We start from the raw sequence: 17,786 nt of genomic DNA, 5'->3' as shown, positions 1-17,786 counted from the left end.
ATGATGGTAAGGTGTTGTGAGAAAGCCAGAGTTCTTGGGTACATGTGATTTGCACCAGGGTGTGAAGGCACACTCTAAACATGCCAGAGTCCCTTCTGAGAGAGCACTTCCTTCTGAAGCCTGAGGTGTTGCTGTTGCAGGGGGTTTGCCTGCTCCTGGGAGAACCAGTCTCGTTGCTGCTCCTTGAGAATTAACGGAACCATGAATGTGGAGTCTGAAGATGGTGAAGTTTCTAAGGGTGCAGCAAAAAGATCACGGAAGCCGTTTTACACTGCACCAACAATTCTGGCTTCCTTAATAAGGCGTCGGTCCTCCAATGATGTAAAGAGGGTACCGAAACTGCAAGAAAAGTCATGTCCTCCTCCTCCTCCTCCTCTGTATCTCCCCCTCCATAGAGAAATCAGCATTTCCTGTGTTTGCATCAGCTTCTCTGTAAATGTTAAAGGTGGAATCTGGCAGCCTATTAATTCAGATGGTGACAGAGATTTCAACGAATTTTCGTTACATTGGCAGTTACGGTGGAAAACCGAGAGATAATTTGTTGGTAAATGCTCTGTCGCTCTTTTGGTGCTTTTCAGGACGTGTGCCCGTCCAGGGTGGCCCTGACCTTTCCTTAGCCGTTTCAGAGAGGACCGTGCCTCAGGTTTGGCTTGAAGATGCAGTAGCCCAATTTGGCACACAGTCATTGGTTGAGAAGCTGAACAGGAGTAAATCTGAGGGCAGAGATCTCGAAGGACACGACAAGTGTTTACATGGTGCTGTAAGAGGGCGGCGGCGGCGGAGGCGGCGGTGGCGGCGGCGGCTGCGGCGGCGCATACTGGGGTACCGGAGGCTGGCGGTACCAATGCGGATTCCAGGTGATCATCACGGGGACATAGAGCGATCGCCCGTGTCCGTCTCGCCCCACCGGGTACCAGGCGAATCCTACCGGATAGGTCGGGTACGTGGCATAGGTGGGGTACGTTTGGTATCCAGGTATCTGAGGTACGTATTCAGTATACGTCGCCAGGTGAGCCTGGTCATCCAAATTTGGAATAGAGAGTCGAGGATACTGATTCTGGATGGTGAAGTTGTTGGGAGCTCGGCAGTCGTAGGAAACTTGCAGTTTCCACCCCCTTTTCACCTGGAGAACTTGGGCTCCGTTGGGGGCGATCGTTGGGGTGATCAGCCCATCTTTCACGTTTCTGGCCACGAAATCTCGCAGAGCTGCCATTTCAGGCTCGGACAGCGAGTACACGTGTCCGCTGGGGATACTGTGTGCTCCAGGGATCATCTCTATGGTCGGGTCAACCAGGCGGTGATCTGGGTAGACGTTTTCATCCACCGGAGTGTACACGTTCTGGACATAGTAGTACCTCACTGGTTGGTAAACTCTGTATCCATCCACCGGGTAGTAGAAGGACGGCTGCGCTGGTGGGGGGAGCGACGGTGGTATCGGAGAGTACATCCGGCAGTGGTATCGGCAATATTCAGAATCAAAGACGATAGATCGGGTGCTCCACGTGATGTTGGGGTCGTGTGTGCTCAGCCAGCGCACCCCGAGGACAACGGGGAAGAACGGAGACTGAGTCACGTCGAATGACAGCACCTCGCGGTGATCTCCCAGGTCAACGATCAGGTCATGCGTTTCGTGGACAACGGGGCCCGATGCTATGGGACGTCCGTCAATTGCTTCCACAAGTATCGGCCAGTCCTTGACTCTCAGAGGAATCCCATTTTGGGCCACGTACTCGTGATCGATGAAGTTGCCAGAAGCGCCAGAATCGATCATGGCTCGGACGAACAGGGTGTGTCTGCCCGGGAGATGAATCTGGAGCATCACTTGCAAGTGTGGAGATGAAGCATCATCTTGTGGGGACCTTATTAATTCTGGCCCGGTCGCTGAAGGTCCCTCTACAGCGGGGCCGGGGAGTTTCCCGCCGGCGAAGCCTTTGAGGCCTTGGCAGGACAGTTGTCGGCGTAGTGACCTCCATTCCCACAGTAGAGGCAAAGGTTCAGCTTTCTGCGTCGTTCCTTTTCTTCCTGGGTCAGGCGCATGCGGGCACCTCCCACAGGCTCGGTGGGATCTACCTGGTGGTGGCTGGTGATGTGTGGCAGAACGAGCGCGCGCGGCGGGGAGCGAGGCTTGCGCGCCGCGGCCGCTCTGGCCAGCCTCCTCTCGATGTGGATGCACTGGCCTATCAGTGCGGACAGCGACTTGGCCACTTCAAGGCGCGACAGCTCCGCCTGGATGTGGTCGCTGAGGCCCTCGTGGTACTGGTCAATCAGGGCGGGCTCATTCCAATCCAGGTCCTGGGCAATCATCTGGAAGGCGTTGGAATAGTCAATGACTGACCCCATGCCTTGGCGCAGACGTCTGATCTTGCGTTTGGCAGCCTCCCGCCTCTGAGGGTCTTCAAAGACGTGCTTCATCTCGGTCATGAAGGCTGGGTAGTTGTGCATCAGGTAGTGGGATCGCTCCAGCTTCGCGGAGGCCCAGCGGGCGGCACGGCCGGTCATCATGCTGGTCACGAAGCAGACGCGGACGCGATCGACTGAGAAATCTCGGGTGCTCTTTTCCATGAAGAGCTGGCACTGGGCCATGAAAGGGACCAGCATGTCTGGGTTGCCGTCAAACTTCTCGGGAAGGTCATCTGGGCACTCTTCCTCTATGGGAGTGGGCGGGGCAGCGGCCGCTGCAGCACCTCGGAGCTCGAGGTCATCCTCCTCATCCTGAGGGGCGGGCTCCACTTGTTCACGGAGGGAGGTGTTCTCCTCCGTGAGTTTCTGCACCTGGTTCTGCAGGTTGTTGTTCTCCTCTGACTGCTTCATGACCTTCTCTCTGAGGTTGTTGATCTCTTCAGAGAGATCGTCCCGCCTTCGTTCGGCCAGGTTGGGGATGTACTGGCCTCTTTGGCCGCTGCGCGAGGAGGAAGAAGAAGAAGAGGAGGAGGAGCAGGAGGAAGAGGAGGAGGAAGGGCCGTTGGGGGGAGGAGGAGGAGGAGGAGGTGGGCAGTCGGGCCCCAGGGTGAGAGTTGGGGTGGGAGGAGACCTCCCAGGTGCAGCTTCGCTCCTGTGGGGATGGAGGCCTGGGTCCTGGCCTCCTCTTCCACCCTTTCTTCTTTTTGTTTTCAAAAGCTTTTTGTTTCTGTAAAGGAAGACAAAAGCATAAATTTAACATGTACATTCAAAGCAGCACATTACAAAAAAGAATTTAGCATTTAGAGTGTCCACCAAAATACTTTAAATACATGAGTACTTAAAGTATCCACCAAAATACTTTAAATACATGAGTATTTAAAGTACCCACCAAAAATACTTCAAATACATGAGTACTTAAAGTATCCACCAAAAATACTTTAAATACATGAGTATTTAAAGTATCCACCAAAAATACTTCAAATACATGAGTATTTAAAGTATCTCTTTGCCCTACTTGTTTACATCAGTAATTAGTAAAGAAATGCAAACCTTGAAAAGGGGAGAAAGAAATTAATCAATTAAACAAAGCATAACAAAAAGCACCCCATTTTTTAGAAATCCAAATGACCTTTTCCTCCTCAAATGTCACCTGTTCATTATGACTCAACAACACATAACTATATCAACAGCAAGCTTACCTTCACCGACTAGAAAAGAACACTGAGACATTGTAAACAAACAACCCTGTATCAAGAGAGCACAGCAAAAACCTCTCAAGTCAAAGACCCAGCCAGAATAAAACCACAAAGTAAAGCCAAAATGATTAACTGTTATTAAACAAGTTACCTGAAACACAGCTAATATTCCAGCTAATAGGGAACCAAAAAAAAAAAAAAAAAGGTGGGGTTTTAAAATCACAATGCCGATATTCATCAACTCTGGGGGAAGGGGGCACTTTGGCCAACTGTCATGTGGTCTACCTCCATGCAGAAGGTAAATGATTATCAAAACAAACAACAACAACTGCCACAAAACCCACAGGATTATCTAAATTACTTTTCTGACCACAATTTGACTCCCCAAAGAGAATTCCCTGTGGGACAGAAGTGGCACTGAGCAGCAACATGTGTATATCAGTTTCCCTCCTTATTATGCGATCAATCAACAAATATTAATTGATGCCTCTTAGAAGGAGCTGAGCTATCAAATTGGACACTCAAAAACTTACAGTATAGATTTAATTAAACAATGCAGGTAAGGCACAGTGTGAATATTTAATAACTGTTAGTTATTACATTATTAATAGTTATTAAAGTTATTAATAATAAAAGTTATTGAGTTATTAATAAAGTTATTAAGAAAATAGAAATGTAACGTTCTGTGTAAAGAGGCTAAGATTAAAACAGGGAGGGGCTGCAACTATAGCAACCTAGGCATACATTTTCCACCTAAATTTTTAAATTATTTTTGTATACACCGTAGGTTGAACAAATCCAGGACCTCATTTGACTTTCAGGTCACCAGTTTGCAATTTCTGGTCTTTAAACAAAATTTGTCAGCACAGTCCCACCAAAAAGTTTGTAATTTAGAGCAGGATAGGGCTGCACTCCTAGGTGGTGAGTGGATATATGGCGCATGGGGGGGGGGTTGGGGGATTAAAGGTCCTAATTATGGGTATGGGGACAATAAATCACACCTAAAATAAATGATCCAACAGTGCCTATGTACTTGCTAAAAACAGGGCTAAGTGCATTTAGAGTAATTTTTTTAATAACTTTATAATGAGCATTAAATTCTCATATCTGGACAACTTTAGAAAAGTGCTCAAAAGTTTAAAAATATAATATACAAAGCAGGCAGTCTGCCTATTCACTACAATTTTAACTTGGCAGTCCTGGCCACCTTTTCCTCTCTGACTCATTAAGGCAAAATGGACACTAAATTAATTATATTATTTACAACCCACAAAGATAAACATGTGTTATTCAAAGAAGTTAGGTGAAAAATAGCTAACATTTAAATCAGTAGGGCATAAAAAAAACCAAACAACGTGATAATCAAAAATGATGGCTGTACACTTCAGCCTTGACCCTGGGTGTAGAGAAATACCCTTTCCTTCCTCTTCCTTAAGACCCCTCATAATCCTTTAGGCCCCTCCTCTGCCCTCCCCCTCCCTACTCCAAGGAATGGCTATACAGCAAGCAGAATCTCCCCCCAAGCCCCCGAGCAGAATCTTTAAGAGACAGAATTACTGTGCCATTTTGATAGTTTTAATTGACATTTAAGATTAAATATTCTAAATAGTCTAAAAATGTAGAAAAACGAGAAGATGCAATACATCATAACCTGTGACACTGTTTCATTTCCAACTCCTTGGAGATAACTGTATTGGTGACACTCAGAATATAAGGTTACAAAATAGTGGACTTTTTATTTACAAAATTAAGAGTTTTAATGTCCCATTAAAAACAACTAATAAGCACAAGTCAGGTGACTCGGGTGCCACTTCTGTCATCCAGACAATACTTTCAAAATTCTGGAAAGGCATTCAGAGCATGGCCTGGCGCTGCCTGACCCAGGTCAGGAAGGTTAACAACCCACGTGTCAATCACAGTCACTGAGATGAGTTTTATTGAGGCCCAGATCTGATGGGTTTTAATATCTGCAAAATACAATAATAGGACAGATATAACAACATGTTCAGAAATCAGCAATCATTGTATTGTTTAGGGAATCAGAAGATCAATAAGGGTTTAAAATTCAAATGCTTTTAGTAGACAGGAAGGTACCATAAAAGTGAAAAGGACCTGAAGTTAAGACAGTAAGGAGGAGGCTGTGACTGTAATTTGGGGATGCATTGCCCCCCTCCCCAAAGACATTCAATTCTTTAAAAAAAATTGTATTCCAGTGCTGGTCAAACAAATTAAGGGTCTTATTTGGCCTGCAAGGTCACCAGTTTGAGACCCCTGACCTTTACCAAGATCAGGTTTCAGGTGCCCACCTCTGGGGTTTTAAATTTTGGGGTGGGGTTCTATATCCTAAAGGAGATGACTGTCCAGAGAAGAGCGGTTTCAACTTTAAAAGTGATAGGATAGTGGGCAGGCAGGTTAACATTTGTGTAAATAAAGTTTTAAAATATTTAAACAGTAACTAGAGCACCAGTTAACATAGAAACAGGAGCATTATGACTTGATTTGAATTACAGAACTATGGCTCTTTAAACCCCCCTTATGAGGGGCTGGACTGGGGAGGTGCAGTCAGGTTTTAGGAAAACCTGAAAGGATACATAGCATAGAGCCGAGCCACATGGGACAGATGTCACCTTTACATATGAAAAAGAATTAATTGCTAGTCTATATAGGAATTAAATACATTTAATTCATTTCTGACTATTCAGGATGACTTCTAAAAACTTCCGTTCCCCAAACATATCAAAGAGTAATAGTGGCCCAAAACTGTCACACATTAAACATCTCATTAGGAAATGACACTTCATTAAGCAACTCTTAATTGCTTTACATTTTCAAAAGTCCCAATTTCTTTTTTAGTACTCTGTGTACTATTTGTGAAATGCAAATTATATTAATATGCACATTTTTACCATTGTTTTGAACTTTAAAAAAATGCAGACACAGAATTTCCTAAGAGGAGTTGGGGGGAGGGGAGGGTCAGGGTGGCAAGGTGGGCATGGGGACTTACTGAAAGCTGTAATTATAAGTATGTATAAAAGTATCAAGATAAATGAGGTTTTAAAATTTCTTCATTTAGTTAGAAACATAAACATGGTACATATGAATAAAAGTAAGGCATAAATTGGTTTAATAAAAAAGTTTAACAATGCCAGCTAAAATGTTCAACTATGTTCAAAATGTTTTTACATTATACAAATTTTAAATGAAAATTATGTACCACCAGTAAGTAATCCACTCACCCCAAATTTAAATATTTAAATAGTTTTTGCTTTTTATTTTAAAAAAACTAATTCTTCTGAATATTTTAAATTAAAATAGTTTTTTAATTATAATTACAGCTTACATTATTGGAGTTTAAAGTATATATATACATATATATATATATGTATACATACATACACGCTTTTTTTTTTTTAAAGATCCTATTAAGTGTGAGAAATAAGGCTAGCAATGCCTTGGACAATCCAGCACAGCAAAGCACCACAGAAAAAAACCCAGAAAACACCTGCAGACACCAAAGAAGGCACTGAATAAACCAATTTACTCTGGTCATTTAACACAGATTTAATGAATGCCTACCATGTGCCAGGCACAATTAATAAATATGCAGGCAAGTTAGTCAGGGCTAATACCCTAGGGTTCCAAGAAAAAAAAAACCTAGCTTCACAGGCATACACATAAACACCTCATCCTTGCTCCAAGGCCAACAATGCCAATAAGCCACTAAACTCCTAGGAAACATAGGAAACACAGTTCAAATTGTTCCTTATTTTGTATCCACCAAAGAATCCTATTCCAGTAAGCCACCATAAATGCCCATTAGTGTCTTAAAAAAACCTTAAAAGTATTTAAAACAACTTATTTCTCATTTATAGTAAAAACATTTAGCTGGATTGCCCTTAGAGGCACCAGCCATGTATGCTCAGAAGCACCTTTCATAACCCACTGTCAAGTTTAAATTGTGGATTATGTTATTTAATATATGCAAAGCACTTGTAAAAAGTGCTTGTAAATTCCAGGTATAATTATCATTGTTGCTAATTGTTCTTGTTTATTGTTCTTATATTTATTAGACACTGCTGGATAAAAAGCAAAACCGGCGCCACAGAAACCGCAGAAGGGAGGGGCTGTGCAGCCAGGCTCAGGCAGTGAAGGCAGTACGCAGGCGCAGAGGAGGTGGGCCTGATGGGAGGGGCTGGGGGCTCACACTGCGCAGGCGCAGGCGGGTTCCGGGGAGGCGGGGCCGTAGGCCAGCTCAGAAGAGGCTGGCTCAGGGAGGGGCCAAGCTTTGGAGAGGCGGGATCTGAGCAAGCCACCTCAGAGGAGGCGGGCCTAGGGAGGGAGGTTTCAGGGGGGTGCCACCTCAGAGGAGGTGGGCTCACAGGGGGAGGTGGGGTCTGGGGGAGCCACCTCAGAGGAGAAGGGCTCAGGGAGAGGCAGGGCCTGGGGGAGTGGCCTCAGGGGAGGGCACAGAGAGAGGCGGGGCCTGGGGGAGAGGCCTCAAAGGAGGCGGGCTCACGGGGAGGCGGGGCCTGGGGGACAGGCCTCAGAGGAGGCGGGCTCAAGGAGAGGCGGGGTCTGGGGGGAGACACCCAGAGGAGGGGGCTAGGGAGGGGCGGGGTTGGGGAGAAATGGTCTAGAAGGCGCGCTCTAGGAAGGCGCGCTGCAGAGGAGGCGCGCACTGAGTAGGCGCTGGGAGGCGCTAAGCCCGCTCTGAGCAGATACTGCAGAGAAGGCGCGCTAGAATGGGCGGGGCAGGTCTGAGACTGGCTGTTTGCCTCTCCCACGATCCCCCCTTCCCAAAACCCCTCCCACCAGCCTCCAACAGCCAGATTCATTTCATGCAACAAGAGCAATCATCCCCAGATCCAACCCCCCCCCCCCCGCCCATACTAAGCAAACCAACAGTTTCCACAAACTGTTGCTGGACGCCCATTCGCGCCACCACTACAACTACACTGCCACTTCAATCAAGCGCAACTAGGCAAGGCAGCTCGCTCTGCCACCACCAAAAGATTCCCTTTTACACTCAAGTCAGCGCCCCTCCACTCCACTGCTATAGCAGGAATGGTGTGGGCAGAATGTTAAACACTAATTTTTGCCCGGGGCTCCATTTTGTGTAACAGCACCATCATGCAGACAACCGTCCTGCAGAAAAACATAGTGGGAGCCATTCCAAAAGGTGTGTTAGAGACAAAGGGTGGGGTCCCCCTCCAAGAAGACGGAGTAATTTACTCTACAGCTCTTGTCCCTTTTTAGCAGGTTTCTTTATAGCATAAAACAGTGCAGCTTGTATATCTCTGCAGCTGTTATTACTTTGTAGCGCATTTTAGGTGTGAATTCTCTGCAGCTCATGTACCTCTGCAGTTCCTGTGCCTTGTAACACAATGAAGCGCTGTTGTAGTGCTAATGGTATCATTTTTGTAGCGCTAATCTTTTGCAGCTCAGATTTTGTAGCGCATTTAAAGCGCAAATCAATCATCAGTCTGCAGCTCATATATTGCTGCAGTCCATAATGGTTTGTAAGCGCATTGAAGCGTCCATCCATCTGTAGCGCATCTGACGCGCTTATCAGTTTGTAGCGCATTGAAGCACCCATCAGCTAGTAGCGCATTTGAAGCGCCAGTCTACAGCGCATTTGAAGCGCTTATCAGTTTATAGCGCATTGAAGCGCCAATTAGTTTGTAGCGCCTATCACTATGTAGCGCATTTGAAGAACAAATTGCAAATTGGTCTGTAGCTCTTATCCGTCTGCAGCTCATGTCTGTCCGCAGCTCATGTCTGTCTACAGCTCTTATCTGGACTTGGGTCCTGGAAATCAAAGCCCTGAAGGCTTGGTTTCTCTCTCCACTCTGTTTTGGGGTACAGCCAGTGAAGGCGTGACAAGATTTTTGTAGAGACACTTAGGGGCACTACTCTATCTCCCGCAGCTCCCGAAAAGGACAGGGAATGAATGTGATCTTAAAAAAAGAAACATCCTCACCGCATACTCACCACGCGAGGACTCCTCTGCGAAGACAGGAGGACGGGGTCCCACACCTGTGCCAGGCGTGGGTTCCGCTGGGTGCTCCGCAGCCCGGAGTGGCCCCGGACGCGAGCCCGCTCAGCGGACCTTTCGCAAGGCTCGGTGGACCCTCTTCGCTGTTCTCCCCAGGTCGTAGTCAGGTTTCTTCGACACACACCAACCGAAGTTGAAGCGCGTGTACCGGGAGCGCCGACCGGGAGCCTTATATAGGCTGAACAGAGGAGGGGGGCGCCAAATCCCAGCGTGCTCCGCGGGTTAGGGGGGCGGAGGGGAGCGGGGGCGGGGGTTGGGGGGGATTGGGGGATGGGGGTGGGGGCGATGGCCACGCTACACTGGCCCGCCGCTAGGGGGAGTACGGGATTAAGGAGGGGGTGCAGGATGCTGATGCTGAACTGGCCAAGCTGGGAGGAAAGAAGAAAGGGAGGGGAGGGGAGAATCGAGGACGGCCGGCCTAGTCAGGCCAAGAATGCAATTGTCCCGGTGGTGGGAGCTGGGAGACCCTTGTGCTTGGACGGGACAGGGTCGGGGGACACGCAGGATGAGCCCCGCGACCACTGGCACCTTCTTGCTGACAGGTTAGTGGCCCGCGCGCGACGGGAGGTCCTGGGGCCAACAGGCCGCCGCCTCCCCATCCCCCGCCCGGGTTTTGGGTACCTGGGGGCATTTTCTGGGCGCCAGCCCCTCTTTCTACCCGCATCCTCACGACACCCCTCGTCCAGAACACCCCGCACCCCAATTCCTGGGCCCTGTGAGTCCCTTCTCAGCCTTGACCCCTGGCCTTTTCTTTTTCTCCGCGCCCCCGCGGGCCCCTCCCTGCCCAGAGCGCGCAGAAATTCTGTCTCCAATTTCCATTCCCACCGCACCCCCTACCCCTAATTACCAGCCCTGGTGGTGGACCTCTCCCCATCCCTGAAGCAAAGACTTGGGGGTTGTTGCCCATTTTTCTGGGGGTCGTTACCACACGAATGGGGCTCTGCGGCCCGGAGACAAGCCATAGGAAATGGGTGTCAAGCTGCATCCCCTTCCACATAAACATCCTTTTTTTTCTTTCCTTGAATCCGATCGGGAGGGAACACAAAAATGTGCATTTGAAACACCTAATTCTCCTTCCTCCTAAGAGCATTTCTTGGCGGCAGAAATCTCGTTTTTCTTAGGTTTTACGGAGCAGGGAAGCAGAATCGTGAAATGCTGGGAGCTAAACAGGGCGTTCAGGTCAGGGTTAACCCCGGCTGGGGGCCAGAGACGCTGCAAACAGCTCCGTTTGCCCCACCAAGTGCACTATTTTGAAAAGCAAAAACAATTAAAAACAGCTGTGGATGCCTCCAGTGTGCTTGGAGGCTTCGGAGGCTCCCAGCTATGGCCTTTTAGTGGTGATTACAAGGTTTACACAGAGACCTAGCTCTCTCTGCAACGTTACGTTTTTCTAAGTCTTGTAGAGTGAATGAATACATTTAGTCACGGTAACCGCATGTTTAATCCTTTCAAGCGTGTTGCTGAGATTCGGCCACAAATGTTTGTGTGTATTTATGCATATAAATATACATATTTTACTTTAGATAAAAGTGCAATGAGTTGCAAACCTCTGAAATACTGATGAAGAAGGATGCTTAAAAAAAAAAAAAAAGAGCCATAACGAGGATTTCCATTTAAGCGCCTCAAAGTGTCAGGGTCTGAGAAAAAGGACAATTTGTTGATAATCTTAGAAAAAGAAGTTTAAGTTAAAATGGAAAGCCAGTTGTCTACAGCTGAGTGAGGTTTCTGAAATGCGGATGACCACATTTGTATTTAAAGGCTAAAATTGAGTATATTTTAATAACATTGCTACAGATTATTTATACATATAGGATAAATAAGAATTCGACCCATTGTACGTGACAGCGTGTCAGGGATCGCAATTAAAGTTAGCTTTTCTAGGAATAAACAAAAGTGGAACACAATTACTGGGATTTTACTTTTTATCAGAAATAAAATGTTAAGCATCAGATCTATGAATGAATGAAGTGAAAATTTCCAACAGTGGAAGATGTTTTTCTAGGAAGTTGGGTGAACACAATTATACTTTTTATAAGTGCCTTTAATCTTAAGATGTTCATCCTTTTCTGCAAGATAAAATTTTAGGATGTCTTATGTTTGTCAGAGTACCATTCTGACTGCCGAACTGTCAACCCCTTAGATGTTTTTTTCAATCTAGAAAATTTAGTTTGCCTATTTGTTAACTGATAGATATTCTTTATCTAAAAAGTGAGATTAAAAACCAGGATAGATGGTAGGGAAAATAAAAGTTTAAAAATCTATCCCAAGACTTTTAAAGTTTGAATAACTTTGAACCAATTTCATTTTTTATTTCAAAATGTTAACCAGAATTTTTTTGTATAAAAACATCTTTAGTATTATTTTTTATCATACTGAATTTTTATTCACTGTGCAAAATTCAGGAGAATAAAACTACAGAAAACTGGGAAAAAAATCAAGAAGAAAATCAAGATCACCTGTAACTTCTTCATCCTAAGCTAATCCCCATACACATTATGTAGTTTACTTTTTCAGACTTTCTTTATGCATTTACATGTACCAAAATAACATATATTTCTCATAGAGCTACATATGTATGATTCCTAAAAATTAAAAATCAGATCAAATTAATTTTCCTTCATTATTTTCTTTCCAAAGAGACCTAACTGTTAAACAACATTAAATTTACAGAGATTTTTTAAAGGAAATAATATTAATTGCTTTTTCTAATTAAAATTTAAATGAACAACGTTAGTACATAAATATTTAAAACTGGATAACTGATAATTTCCTCTAATCTCACTATTGTAACATACACATAGTTATCATTTTGGTGTGTTTCCTTATGTTTTTTATTTCTCTTCATATTAAATAATTTTTATTTTGCTTAGAAATACTTTTCTGAGCAAAAAAAAACAACATTGATAAGTAATTATGATAAGACTTTTCAAATCTGAAACAGCAAAACAATATTAAAAATAAATACAAAAATGTAACATTGACAAATACCTTAGATAACATTTGTGTTATCTTACAAAACATTAGCCTCCCTCCAATTAATAGACAAGAATTTAAAACACTTTTTGACATTTATTATTCCTAAGTGAATTTTGGATTTTCTCAGATATTCTCAGTGTTGACTATTTCTTACCCATTTTGCACACGGTTACATGTAAAGCAAAAAAAAAGGTGTTACTGAGCATATTTATTTTATCAAATAATAACTGGGCATTATATTTGGACATTTTAATTCATTTTGATGAGCATTTGCTGTGGATCCATGAAGCTGTTGATTGACCACCTGTATTTAACTTCTAGTGCAATGGGAAAATTATATTTCAAAACAAAGTAGCATTTTCCCTTGTCAAATACTAGCTAGACTTCTCTTTGGACATTTAACCTATTTTATGACAATTTTCCATCTGTGAAACTGTTGACTTACCTTAAGTATTTAGCCTAATTTCTAGGGTGGCGGGAAAATTGTATTTCAAAACAAAGTGGAATTTTCACTTGTCAAATAATAACTAGACTTTCTAGTTGGACATTTTATGTATTTTAAATGAAAATTTGCTATAGATCTGTGAACATGCTGATTTACCAGATACTTTTGGCTTCACTTTTAGGGTGGTAGACAAAATTTATTTCTAAGCAAAGTAAAATTTTCAGTTGTCAACTGGACTTAGTATTTGCTCATCTTACCTCTTTATTATAAGGGTTTTCCATAAATCTAAAAGCTGTTGGTTTACCTGATGTATTTAGCTTAGCTTCTAGGACAATGGACAAATTGTATTTCTAAGCAAAGTGGAATATTCACTTGTCTTGCTCTCAGACATTAAAAATAGCAAGAGACAGCACCAGAGAAACCTAGTGAGAGACCATCTCAAACAGATAAGGGTAACATGTATTCAGTTTCTAACGCTGGTTTTCCACTGAGAAAACCATGCTCTAAACAAATGCTGAGGCAGTAAAGACACCCTGACATGTTAAAAAATTCTCCATCAAATATTCAGATTGTTTGGGATTCCAATAAGGGCAGGATTTATGGATATTTTCTCCAAAATAACCAGCCACTTTATTTCTTTTTCTTTTTTGATAACTGTACACTTACTCTTACTGACTCCTTTTCTTAAACCTTACCCTTGCCTCAGCTCTAAACACCAAAGTGCAAATCCTACTGCTGATCTTATTTCCTGCTCTTAGTGTAAAAGAGGACTCTAGGTGAATAGATGATATGAGTTTATGTGTCCATTAGAGATTCTTGGGCTGGAGGTCTGTTTTAGTCCAAATCTTCACAGAACTATTAAACATGGTGACTTTTTTTTTTCCTTTTCATCCTTTTGAACTTCTCCAGCATAGATAAAGAGACAGACATAACAGACAGACAGACATGAACAGACTGAGTCACTCACTCTCTGTCTCTCTGTCTCTGTCTCTGTCTGCCTCTCTCTCTCTCTGTCTCTCTGTCTCTCTCTCTCTCTCTCTCTCTCTCTCTCTCACACACACACACACACACACACACACACACACACACTTATATATATACCCCATCCAGGCTTTTTCTAAACTTTAGAATACTGTTCTCTGGTTTGCTATCTCTCTGATTTCCAGAAATATTATGCCAAAAACAGGAAAGCAAAATTAAAAAAAAAAAAAAGAAGCTAGTGTTCCTAAGGATCAACAAGTCTTTTTAACTGAATATTTTTTGATTGGGGTTTTCAAGTTGGTAGGATCAGATAGAGTCTCAAGTCTCTTAAAGCTGTTTTACATGAACTGCCTCCAAGCAACATTCTCTCTAAGAAGAATTCCTGGTGTCTTCAATTTTTTAAACAATGTAACTATAGTAAACACAGTATTGAATAAAAAACAGTCTCCACAGTCTGACGCCTGAACAGACATTTCCATTGAGGCTCCTTTCCTTTTAGTCTTTGTTCTGTGTGCATATGTAGTTTTCAAAGACTATAATTTTAATATGTATAGTTTTTTTACACGTTGTTTTGAAACATAAGTGAATCTTACTTTCAGCAAAGCATTTGTTAAGGCTTGAGATGCTCTTGTGGGTGAGATGGTGTGTTGACTAGCGGGATTGCTTTGTGGGCATGAGACGGGCTGAACTAGCACCCTCCAGGTGTGTGGGGTACTGGGTTTGGGTGCAAGAGTGGTCCCTGGAGAAAGATCTAACCCTTTGCCCTGGGTTTTTTGTTTTTCCAGCATTTTTATGAATGACTTTGATGAAGATCTAGGATGCTTGCTTTAAAATCCAGGAATGACTTGAAAAGGGGGAGCTGTTACAAGTAGATAACAAGAATTTAGAGTTTAATGTGGTTTCAATAGGCTGCGATGTTATGTGAAAAGATACTTAATAGCAGTAAATGCACCATAATTCATCAGTGTATAAGGAAGAAGGTGACTTAATGCGGTGGCAATCTTTGAGGAAAAAGGTTAATATGAACCAGCATCATGATGTCTCTGTAAAAGAGAAAAAAAATCAAATTTAGATTCTGATAACAGTATAGTGTCCATATGTCACAAAAACTAATAGTACCCCACTCTAATTAACCACATCTGTAGTATTGCGTCCATTTCTGGCTGTCACATTTAAAGAGAGACGTTGACAAATTAGACAACTTCCAGAACAGTCCGTGGGGATGATGAGGGGTCTGGCAATCCTGTCACAGGAGGTATCCTCAAAGGGTCTGGAAATGTTTAGCTTGACTAAAAGTAGACATGAACTCTTTTCTGTTTGTTTCGGAAAACAGAACTAGCATCAGTGGATGAAAAGTAGAGCTGGATTTCAACTCCAGACCTTTCTAACAGTGCAGCTCAGCCAGGGAATCAACACCTTTACTTGGTCTCTTCTTTTAAAATCTCAGAACTATTCACCTTTGTTTCAGTGAATATTTAATCTGAAGGCCATGCTAACATTTTTGCGTAGGGCAGCAGAGATACTTGTGATGGAAACATTTTATTTTTTTCTGATAAACTGTCTGAAAAGAATAATCCTCTGTGTTGCAAGTTGATCTCTTACAACTGGAAAGTAGCTGAAACAGGGCAGTTTAACACATTCCTTCCTCCCCTTTCATTGTATTTCAAACTTGAATATCTGAGAAGAGAATTAAAGGGTTTGTTTGTTTGTTTATTTGTGCCCTTTTTATTTCCCCCTGCAAAGGGTTCTGACCTTAACTTGTTTCCTATAGTTATTCCTTTCCTGGTGTTTCTTGCTGGCTGGGAGCTGGCTTCCCGGGCAGAGTGGCCATGGATGATGGGGAGCCCAGGGTTAAGGGGGAGCAACCGCCATTGGCTGCTGGTGCAGGACAGCTAAGCCCTTGGCTGCTGGATCCTCTTACCCTGGGGGAAATGGGGGGCAGTTGTCCCTTCCGCAGTTTTCACCCCTCTTATATGACCTTGCAAGACTTAGTTATAATTTTTAGCTTTTCAATTGAAAATAAAACCTTTCAATCAAAAGTAATTTCCTACCCTGTGGCCTTTTAACTTCTCTCCATTTCAGGTTAGCCTGGATTCTGGCCATCTCAGGAGCACACTCTCAGTGTCTCGAACATGTCTTGTGGCAGATTTTTCTTTCCTGTCCATCTGCCTGTTGATCGTTTATTTTGATTACCATATCTAACTTTGAAAACCTGATTGCTCAAAATTAATTTATAGAGTATGCACACAGGACCCCCCTCCCTTCTGAGGCATGATAACCTGTAATACATCTGACTCCATGGAAACTATTTTTATGCTCCAGAGCCTTGAAAACTAAGGGTGACTGTGATGAGCGATGTAAAGAAAGAAGAAAATATCCTTCAGTCATCTTTTTAAACCAACTTTTTCCTACTTTTTTCACTCCTGTCTCTCCCCAGCACCCCCAGCCCCATAGCCAGAACTTTCTCACTCCAATTGTTAGATCAGAACCATGGTCACTCTAACTGACTGTGTTAAGTATATTTTTCATGTTAAACAAGTTTGTTCTTATTTTCTGTATCTTTTATAAAAGTGCCATGCACTTTTGTGGGATTGTAATAAGGCACAGGGCAACTTGTAATGGCTCACTTCCCAGTTGTTGAAGATGCCACAGGCGGTCCTGTGCTGAGCTCATATTTCTGAGAGAGAAATGCTCAGAGATGAGCTTCTGGCTTGTCAACGGTCGTTCACCTGACCCACGGGCGGCTATTTGCGATTCCTTGAATGCAGTGATCGCTCCTGCGCCGCGGAAGTAAATAATCCTCAAAGTTAAATTTTAAAAGTTGAAGAAGTTGTCTCAGGAAATAAATAGGTAGTCTCAACACACTCAGTTGTTGGCATGATTATTAATGTCATGTTCCTGGAGAAAAATAATGTGGGTAAAGCTAAAGTGCTGCTTTCTTCTAGAGTCACTTGGGTAGAATTTTTTTTTTTTTTGATCTTCATCTGAGAATCGTTATGCAATATGTATGCAATAGCGGTTTAAATGTGCTTTATTGCTTACAGAGCGCTCATCTTTAGCATGTCTCCCTTTCTACTTAATTGCCTTGGACTAATCAGATTTTTAGAATAGATCCTCAGCATTCTGTACCCCGGGAATTGCCAGGGCATCTGTTGTGACTTCGGAAGGAAGACTTTCTTTTCTGACAAATGAAGCTGTTCATTTCAAAAATGCTTAGGAGTTAGGCAGCCCTGGTGTAAATTCTTCCCCATTCTTCAGTGTTTCACTCATTCATCTGGTCACCACTCTGATTATTATGGAGATTTGGGGTTTATTGTGAATTTGAAAGGAGAGATCACAGTTAATTTTCCTATAGTAGTTAAAGTGAAATATTTTAGCTTCCAGTTTCTTCAGCAAGAGTCATAGATGTAAAGTTGATCTTTTACCTTGGAATGCAGGAGAAAAGAAAAAAATAGCCCCAATGTTCTTTTGGGGTTTTTCTCTGTTTCTTTCTTCCTTTTTTTTCCCTCCTTAGCAAATTGGTAAGACATGTGGTTAAATAATGCTGGTTTTTCTCTCTTATGAAATAGTTAATCAGTGTAGCACCTTTAACATTTGTCATTTTCTCTAGCTATAGAGTTGATACTAATCAAAGGCCGGTACTGCAGAAGTGGAAACAGAACAGGTTGCTACATGTGCTTATCAAAATCTGAAAGGTTATTTTTTATCTGGCTGTTTCACTTCTAAGAGTTTA

General features: G+C 43.2%; 2 protein-coding genes across 12 annotated transcripts in view; one reads left to right on the top strand and one right to left on the bottom strand.

Annotated features, from left to right (window-relative positions):
• Nucleotides 1–665: 665 nt before the first annotated feature.
• On the bottom strand, nt 666–9,797 carry PEG10 (paternally expressed 10). Of its 2 annotated transcripts, none has more exon segments than NM_001291090.2 (2): nt 666–3,127; nt 9,577–9,797. In NM_001291090.2, coding segments are annotated over 2 exon segments (1,239 nt in total). In that variant the 5' UTR covers nt 9,582–9,797; the 3' UTR covers nt 666–1,893.
• A 209-nt stretch (nt 9,798–10,006) lies between these two features.
• Nucleotides 10,007–17,786, top strand: part of SGCE (sarcoglycan epsilon) — a 69,686-nt gene continuing 61,906 nt past the window's right edge. For 3 of the 10 annotated variants that reach the window (XM_019825481.3, XM_019825476.3, XM_045052386.1), the window contains exon 1: nt 10,009–10,193. In XM_019825481.3, coding sequence (XP_019681040.1) covers nt 10,085–10,193 — 109 coding nt within the window. In that variant the 5' untranslated portion in view covers nt 10,009–10,084. Of the gene's footprint in view, nt 10,194–17,786 lie in introns of all 10 variants that reach the window. The other 7 variants (XM_019825480.3, XM_006929187.4, XM_011280390.4 and 4 more) reach the window with 4 other exon arrangements.

Source organism: Felis catus, chromosome A2, assembly GCF_018350175.1.
Source record: "Felis catus isolate Fca126 chromosome A2, F.catus_Fca126_mat1.0, whole genome shotgun sequence".
Classification (NCBI taxonomy): domain Eukaryota; kingdom Metazoa; phylum Chordata; class Mammalia; order Carnivora; family Felidae; genus Felis; species Felis catus.
The sequence above is the reverse complement of the archived record's forward strand: the minus strand, read 5'-3'. Positions and strand labels throughout refer to the sequence as shown.